We start from the raw sequence: 9,404 nt of genomic DNA, 5'->3' as shown, positions 1-9,404 counted from the left end.
AAACATGTTTTGTAAGCAAAACTTTACTGAAAAACTCAACGTTGCACGATCAATTTATCCAAAGATGGAATAATGACATAACGGTATCTTCTAGAGGCGCAACTAATTTTATCTTTAAGAATAATTTCGGACAAGAAAACTATTATGAAACGGCATGGGAAGAAGGATAGAAAATTAATAGCTAAATTAAAAACATCGAATTTGAAATTTCCCATTGATACCGGAAGGTGGACAAGTGTCCTCTATGTAACATAGATGTTGGGGACGAATTTCATTATCTATTTATATATACGAATGTATCACTATAATCACCCGACCATCTTGAATTTGAAAGGAATGTTTTAAATTTGCAATACCGTTCTTCTTAGAAAAGTAAGCACATTTATGGAAAAGACATTTAAATTATTAAATATATTGTAAACTATAATAACTGTCTAAATATGTCATAATCATGAATTAAGATGCTTTTTTGATAGAAATGTGTATAATTATGGTACTTTTGAAAGTGAACATCGTGCATTATTATGTATAATATTACTACTGAACATTAAAATAATTGCCTCATGTATGCAAAAAGCCTGCATGTTGTTAAATTGTAATGTGTCTAAGTGAATTTTATGCAATGTCAATGGATTTACCATATTATGTACAAAGATAATGTCTTAAGAACATGTGATTCACTGTATTTACCATACGTAGAAAGTAAATGTTTAAGAATATATATTTACACTTGCAAAGTTTTGTCACTATATAACAATACCAGACCGATTTGTTTACCATTCTTGCATGGAAACATTGACCTTTGAACTTCGAGTGCTTCGGTCGCGGTCTGTTTTCTGTTACTCTCGATGAACGCGTGATGAAATGTTTCTTAAAATAAAACAACACGCTTTGTTTACCATTGATAAATGTATAAAAATAACATGTTTGACAATATTAAATATGATAATCTATCAAAATGTTTTTGTTATTTATGTTAATATCATAATAAAAAACAGAACTATTTTTTACCGCGGAAAAAAAGTCTCGACTTGTTGTGAAGCGTCACCATTGGCTGTTCTAATAATTGACTCCTCCCACTGTGTCCGACTTTTAATGATTTTTTTTTATTTACAAAGAAAAAATATTGTAATCACAAAGACTTATAGAAACAACATCCGTAAGTGTAAATATAGGGATTGGGTTTCACTTTTATGTTAACCATGCTTTTATCGAGCAATTCCTCCAAGAATATATTCTAAATGGGGCGCTAGCCCGCGCCCCATAGAATATATTCTTAGAGGAATTGCTCCATAAAAGCATGGTTAACATAAAAGTGAAATCCAATCCCTATGTGAATTTTTGCTTTGTATAAATAAGATATCTTGTACCACATAATTTGTGGCTGAGTGAAAGTGAAAAAAACAACAACAAAAAAACAAAGACGGCGCAGCGCCACTTTAACTCTATTTCTGAACTTGATAATAATATTTCGTGGACAAAACCTTTTTGTATGGCTCTCTCATCCGAGGAAAAACCTCGAGAGAAGATTCAGCGCTATGTCGGAGATAACAATCGCTTCAACTGAATAAAATGATTATATTGTAAAAGTTTATGTATATGTAATGATATAAAATGGGATACTTGTTCTGTGATAAATAGAGGATATTGAATGTTTTTCCGTTTAATATAACAGATATTTCTATATTTAGTATACAAGTTGTGACGGTAATGAAGTCCTATTAGACAGAGGTGTATACATGATAGTAAGACGGTATATGAATAATGCAGTCCCGTGAGACAGCGGTTTATATATGTTGAGACGGTATATCAGTAATGTAGTCCCATTGAAGCTGAAGTGTATATATGTTGAGGCGACAGTTGGTGATGTAGTCCCGTTAGACAGATGTGTACAATTGAATACATGTTGAGACGGTATTATGATTAAATGGTAATTTATCTTAATTATTTTCGTGACAAAAGTTCAAACGTTGTAAAAGAAAACACGAGATAGTAAAACAATAGATTTATTAAGGAATGTTTATATACACCTTTTTGATCATGTATATAAAACAATGCTAAGAGTAACAGCGCAAATAATATTTACATCAGTATGTTAACATGGAAATACAGGATTCTGTCACGAACACGCTGGCATTGTAAGTCTCTAAATCTTCTTAATGTTCTGAGCATACACTACTTCACAGTTCCTATAACTAAGATGGTCGGTGTAGGTTATCAACATATAGAAATGTTACATCATGATCACCCAACGACTGCATGTGTAAGTTCATATTTGATTTGTGGTATTACTCTCTACATGTTATCCAAGATCCAATCCCTGTGATAAGAGGTCCTCGCATACACGGTAGGCCCGACTCGACAGTTCTCGTTACCCCACGATACCGCTCCCGCATGTACCCAGGTACCATCCACCAAACACTGGAGAGGACCGCCACTGTCACCCTGGGAAATACAACACCACCACCACTTAATGACGAATGTGTTTTAAAAACATCCTGCATATTAGGACAGATTATCTGAACAGAAAACGCGATGGAACATTTTACAATACTGTAATATTACCAAGTGTGTAGTAGTATTCATTAATCATCATAGCATACATTAAAAATATTACTCAAGACTATCTTTCTTCACAAAATGTTCACATCTTTTATGTAAAGGTAAGTCTCCGTAATAATTTGCTACATATTACTTAATTATCTCAAAGGACAATGCATTTCGCCATTTGGTATTTCAAATCGGTATGTAGTTGTGGACCTACATAACAGGAGCCTTTTGGTTCCGAATTCGTACAGATCATATCGTCAGTGACAGGATAGTTGAACTCGATGCCGGTCTGACACTGTTCATTGGTCACCACAGGTGTTTGAAGTTCCTGAAGGATTCTCGCCAAACTCGATGGTCCTGTGGAGCGGATGATATATATCATTTAATGTTGCTACAGCCAATGCATTAGGAAATAACGTTTGCCCAATTTGATTTCTAGGTAAATAGTAATGTTATTTGAGATAAATACAGAAAAATGCAATAACAAAATAAACGACGATGCCGATAAGTCGACTGAGAAGTTATATTGACGGGGAACAGATGATGTAGGTGGCAACAAATGCGGAAAACCGTCTACATATGATATGGGGTTTCCTTCTGTATTCTCTTGCAGGGAGACACAAGGTGACCAAATCTGCGTACGTGGAGTTATTTCCCCTTAGTTGTTTTTGAACCGTGACCGAGTACCTTTCAATATGACGACAATATACAATCTCCTTAGCTGGCACGAAGACAAAATTTTAATAGAAATATAATACATTAAGATAACACATGCTGGAATGGCCTGTGTTATTGACAACTAAATATTACTAACATTTGTATTCTCCCCAGCCAGTAACATAATTAACTAAACATTACAAACCTCTATCTGCTCCCCATCCAGTAACATAACAAGTACTGCTCATCAAGTCCATGGTGTCTTTCGCCAGTCCAGGGTATTGGTTGAATGTAATCATTAAACGTAACCTTTTTCTTAAGCTTAATGATTGCCAGATCATGTAGAACGTCACCGTCATAATCAGGATGCTACAAAAACATACACACACGATTATAACTAGTAGTTTTAAAAATGATTAACCGTATAGAATTACACTATTATGATAGTCATCATAAACACTTTATCATTATTTCCATCATATTACACTGTTTCATCATCTTCGCCTAACACTGGAATAGTATCGCCTTCCTGATCTGGGCAATATAACCATTGGTGAGGTATCCAGATCGGGACCCGGTTTGACGAATTTTAAAGCATTGTTAGATTTAAGGAAAATCTCAAACAGGGGAATCGTTTACTATTCACATGCCCGGGTTCCTATGTATGTGGTATGTGTGACTGGTGTCAAATTACGTTAAAATACCCGAAACTCAGTTATAAGTCGTAAAAAATCTAGTATATATCTGGTACATACACATCTTTATCATTGTTGTAATATCTGATATCGCTGATGTAATAAATGATTTACATGTTATAATGTATGATATACCTGATGTAATACATGATATAGCTGTTATAATGTATGATATACCTGATGCAATAAATGATATACCTGTTATCATGTGTGACATACCTGCTATAATGTACAGTATATCTGATGTAATAAATCATATACATGGTATAATGTGTGATATACCTGGTGTAATAAATGATGTACCTGTTATAATGTATGATATTCTTGATGTAATAAATAATATACCTGTTATAATGTATATCTGATGTAAAGAATGATAAACCTGTTGTAATGTATGATATACCCGATGTAATAAATGATATAACTATCATAATGTATGATAAACCTGCTATAAGGTGCTGTATATCTAATGTAATAAATTACGAACCTGATGTAATATATAATATACCTAATGTAAGATTTTATATACTTAGTGTAATATATGATATAATAAGTGTAATAATTGATATACTTGATGACATCTAACTGATGATATACCGGGTGTGATATATGAAATACCTCATGTAATATATGAATTAACTGATATTATTAATGATAAACCTGATGTTATTTATGATATACATGATGTGATTTTTAATGTAACTGATAATATTTATGATATACCTGATGTATTATATGATATGCTTGATGTAATATATGATAAAGCTGATGTAATATACGATATAACTGATATTATTGATGATATACCTGATGTAATATATGACATATCTAATATGATGATGATATACCCGATGTGATATATGATATACCTCATGTAATATATTAATTAACTGATATTATTTATGATATAGCTGATGTAATATATGATATACATGTAGCTGATATTATTTATGATATATCAGATGTAAAATATGATATACCTGATGTAATATATAATATAATTGATATTATTTATGATATATCTGATGTAATATATGATATACCTGATATAATGTACGATACCTTTATATAATATATCATTTACCTCTATTATTTTCTTCACTTTTATCTTTTTTTCACATCTTTCCATTTTTTCGTTCTTTTTTCGGTCGTAATCCCCTACTACAACTCTTAATTGCCTTTTCCTTCAAATGAAAACAGTTTCACACACTAGTAAGAGATCTGTTAATTGTAAACACTAAAAAAGGAATATGAACCAATACTTATAACGAGGTAATTTGTATATACATGAAATACTGGCTCTTAGAGTTCAATATACATTCTATATACCTGAGTTTTCAGCAATTAAATGGTAAAATTAAATGGTGACACGCAACTCTGATTAGTGATGTAATTGATATCTAAATTCCATAGTTCAAACCAAAACAGGGAGAAAAAGAAGGCAAGTAAGGGGACAAGCCGAAGTGAAAACCCGAATTCTGGAACTCTAAATTTAACGGAATACGCATGACTGGAAAAAATAACACTGACTGGTTTGTAAAATGTGCCCCAATGAGTGTTATAAAAGTTTAACACCTTATTTAATCTATTCAATCTAATTCTGATAACAACTGGTAACAAATGTGTAGAACTGAAAGGAAGACTATCAACATAGGAGGTGATTGGAATGGAAGAATAAAGTAGACAAAACGAAGGAAACCACATTGATAGAAAGATAAAAAGATTTGTTATACTGTATATAATATTATAAATGAGGATGGGACAGAGAAGGTAAAAACAGCCGGCTTATAAAAGAGGCCCATTCTTTATTTTCAAAGCAAGAAAAGTCTGCGTAAAACGCACCAGAGAAGCAAGCACGTATTATTACGCAAAAACTCAGGTTAGGATTTACTTAACAATTACAGAGAGCGTCGGAGAAACAATAAATCACAGCAAACATGACAGTATCTTATTGACCAAACAAGCAAACATGCTTATATTCAAACATGATTTTACAATGCATTAAGTATATGTTAGAAACATTTCTGAATACACATAAATGTACAAAGTTGAGTAGGGATACGATAGTTCGTGTGACTTACTTGCATAGGCAGGTACATTGAGCCGCCGTCAGTACGGTATCGTCATTAAGAAGTGTACCGCCACACCAAAAGATTCCCCTGTACAGCAGATTCACCTGCCATGGCCACGCATCCTCGGCGGCATCTGTTCCTCCAACAATGGCAGGCGGCATGCCCAGACCATTGTCTTCGTCTTCCACTACAAGAAACAACAGGTTAATGAAGTACTGGTGGATTACTATCAATCTATATCGTTATGTCTTCTATTAAGACAGTGTAGCAGATTACAAAATTACTTCGGAAATGACGCGTTTCATGAAATAAAATGAATATTTATATTTCGTGAATGCATGGTAGCGTAACAGTCGTAACTGAAATGTTATATTGATAATGTAAATGTATTCATGTGATTCAAGATGATTATATTGACACCTATCAATCGTTTAAATAAAATAAAATAAATAAATTCCCCCCCCCCCCCCCCCCCCAAAAAAAAAAAACCTCTCATATATGTGGTATATCTTACCAGGAAGCTTAAGTCCCACAGCGAACCCACAGATGACCAGGACCAGCAGAACCAATTGTGTGTCCATGGCTTCTTCGAAGTAATGATAGTCAGCCGAAACTAGTATTTATATGTTCTAATCATCCCCTCCATCAACTTTGCTTCGGGCAAATCATATACATGTAAAAATGTACTGTCTGTAAGTGACAGAAAGTAGATATAATCTCTCAAGAGATATCGTAACGGAGTATAAGTCCATTATCACCAGTAAAATATATTGACACGGAATCGTCAGAACCCTACAGCTAAGTTGTAATACCTCTGAACTCAAAAATATCACAAGTGGATAAAAACTAAATCGGCCGGGAAAATTACAACGTGTGGCTTTGACCTCAATTTTTGGGCCGTACAAATACGTCAATGGTTTGATGTCATTTTGTTTTTTTGATAACATTCTCAGTGAAACAGGTTGGCCATTGCCAAAGGCCATGTGACGTCAGCCCATTCGAAATCGCAGATATAACATATATGCGTACATTTATTCTCAATGTCGTTACCATTACCACTCTTTCGTTTATTGTAGACAGTTGTGAAAACAATGAAATAATCTTGATCTATGTCTCATTACCACAGTTTTCATCTTTGAGTCATCATTACACAGTTAGTTTTCCTGAATCGACACAAGGTAGAAGTCAGCGGCTATATAAGGAAAAGAGAGAAAATTATTACAGCAATCAGTTTTTCGATACCCGCATATATTTACTTAATAAGCATCCTTATGCTACATTTTTGCAAATTAAAATATAAATACGTATACATTAATCTATGAGTATAACAACATTAAAACCACTGTTCAATATTTATATTTACATTGCATCACCATTTTCGCCAATTTTGAAAACTGAACCAACAAACAAATTACCGCCTGCTTTTTTTTCAATGTCACATGACAAAAAATCAGCTGATAAAATAGTGTGTTGAAGATGAACATGATTACCAGCACTTTTGTTTCTTTCAAACATATATTTCACGTTAAAAATATACAAGATAAATTTCTAAATTGTGAAACTGTAACAAAACTATTTCCCTGTGAATTGCGAAATCCTGTGACGTCTTATTCGCGGAAATTATAAGTGATGCAGTCAGCCGCCATGTTTAGCTGTAGAAATTGAACAGGCACGGATCGAAAGTAGAACTCGCGAAAAAACCTGGGATATTTTGAAGTGCCACCTGATTAATAGTGGAAACACTTCTCGGGATTGCTATTTGGTGATTGTCTGTAACCTCAGAAAAGCTATTAGTTGATTAGACAATCTGTGGAACCCGAGGAACAAGCTGTTTTAAACAACTTTCACTTTCACACTCAATGACCGGGTCCAGTCTAGCAGACGATAGAATGGAATTTTTGGTAAATTTGTTTTCGAATGATTTATTGATTCGGCATAAAAATAATTTTGCAGTATAATGAATCTCAATAAGAAACAATAATAAAAATTATTTCAAAAATATAATTTAATTGATCATATGAAGACCGGCTTATTAATTTTGGGACTTGTTTGATACGCAGTTATTAAATTCCTCTTTCTAGTATACACATGAATTATACGGTTTGTTTGTTTGTTTTTGTTTAACGTCCTATTAACAGCCAGGGTCATTTAAGGACGTGCCAGGTTTGGAGGTGGAGGAAAACCGGAGTACTCGGAGAAAAACCACCGGCCTACGGTCAGTACCTGGCAACAGCCCCACGTAGGTTTCGAACTCGCAACCCAGAGGTGGAAGGCTAGCGTTAAAGTGTCGGGACACCTTAACCACTCGGCCACCGCGGCCCCCATGAATTATACGGCTACATGCAGTATTTCTCTATTCAGTGCTTTGTGCAGCGTACCAAGTTACCTCCACGAAATATTGGAGTTATCCCCCTTTTCAAAATATATACAGTAGACATGATTCGAAAAGCTACTGAGAAAGGCAAATCCCCACCCTCCCTCCCCATTTTCACACATTTCCGCTTTGGGTCTTGCTTATTTATATTGCAGGCACGTTCTCCAATTTGTCAAGACTTCGAGCATGACATGCAGAGGTGCTGGCGGTATTTTTCTGGTAGACAACAGATTGCTCTGCTTTTTTGGAAAGTCTATATCATTTTACATCACATTTTAGTATCAGCTTTTGAGTCTGGAGGAATATCCTATTCCCAGTGTCCTCCAACTCCTTAGCTGTCACGTGTATATGTTTTTGCCATCATTCGCCATTTACTTGTACGTTTAGGACCAAGTAAAGGCCATTAGTAGTAAAGAAATGCTATCTTTGGTCATATTGTTTGTTTACATAAAACAGCTGTCTGTATTCCTTCACCCACCTGTTATGTGTATTAGTTATGTGTATGGCGTTATACACGTATTTGTGTTCTTTATTTATGTGTTATGCGTTATGTCTTATGTGTTATGTGTTGTTTTATACGTATGTGTATGTGTTATGTGTTATGTTTTATGATGACATAGTTTATATAATAAGTGTCTACAACACGAATTTTTATTTCCCCCTAACTCATGGGAAACACTTTACGTAATTTGTTAATAAGAAGGGTATAAATACGACAAGATGCATGCTTTTGATTCTGTCTCTTATTTCACGTACAAGAGATATTTCAAAGAAGGTAATGTGAGTTTACAGGGCACCGCTATAGATGTTTATACCATTTTTAGGTGTATTTCCATGAAATACATGAACAACCATTGGTTAAATTGTATTTGTTGGCAAAGGATTAATTGCATTATGGTTACTATGGTTACGCCATATTTAAACATCGTTGCTAAATTTGCTAAGGTGACACCGTCTGGACATTTTCTCTTTGTATTCTTCACAATATTAGCATATATATATATATCATTATTTTTCCAAATGTGATGCTTATGATATGAATAAATACGATACCAG

The 9,404-nt window shown here is 34.0% G+C and overlaps 1 protein-coding gene across 1 annotated transcript; it reads right to left on the bottom strand.

The window, feature by feature from the left end:
* Positions 1 to 1,993: 1,993 nt before the first annotated feature.
* On the bottom strand, positions 1,994 to 6,946 carry LOC117321598 (chymotrypsin-like elastase family member 1). Its single transcript, XM_033876070.1, has 6 exons — positions 6,489 to 6,946; positions 5,984 to 6,161; positions 4,987 to 5,086; positions 3,413 to 3,576; positions 2,765 to 2,907; positions 1,994 to 2,445 (listed from the first exon to the last, which is right to left on the bottom strand). Exons 1-4 carry the CDS (start codon positions 6,553 to 6,555, stop codon positions 3,415 to 3,417), a joined length of 507 nt encoding a protein of 168 aa, XP_033731961.1. The 5' UTR covers positions 6,556 to 6,946; the 3' UTR covers positions 1,994 to 2,445; positions 2,765 to 2,907; positions 3,413 to 3,414.
* Between the last annotated feature and the right edge of the window lie 2,458 nt (positions 6,947 to 9,404).

The sequence above is a fragment of the Pecten maximus genome, chromosome 2 (genome assembly GCF_902652985.1).
Source record: "Pecten maximus chromosome 2, xPecMax1.1, whole genome shotgun sequence".
NCBI lineage: Eukaryota > Metazoa > Mollusca > Bivalvia > Pectinida > Pectinidae > Pecten > Pecten maximus.
This window is presented reverse-complemented; position numbering and strand designations above follow the sequence as displayed.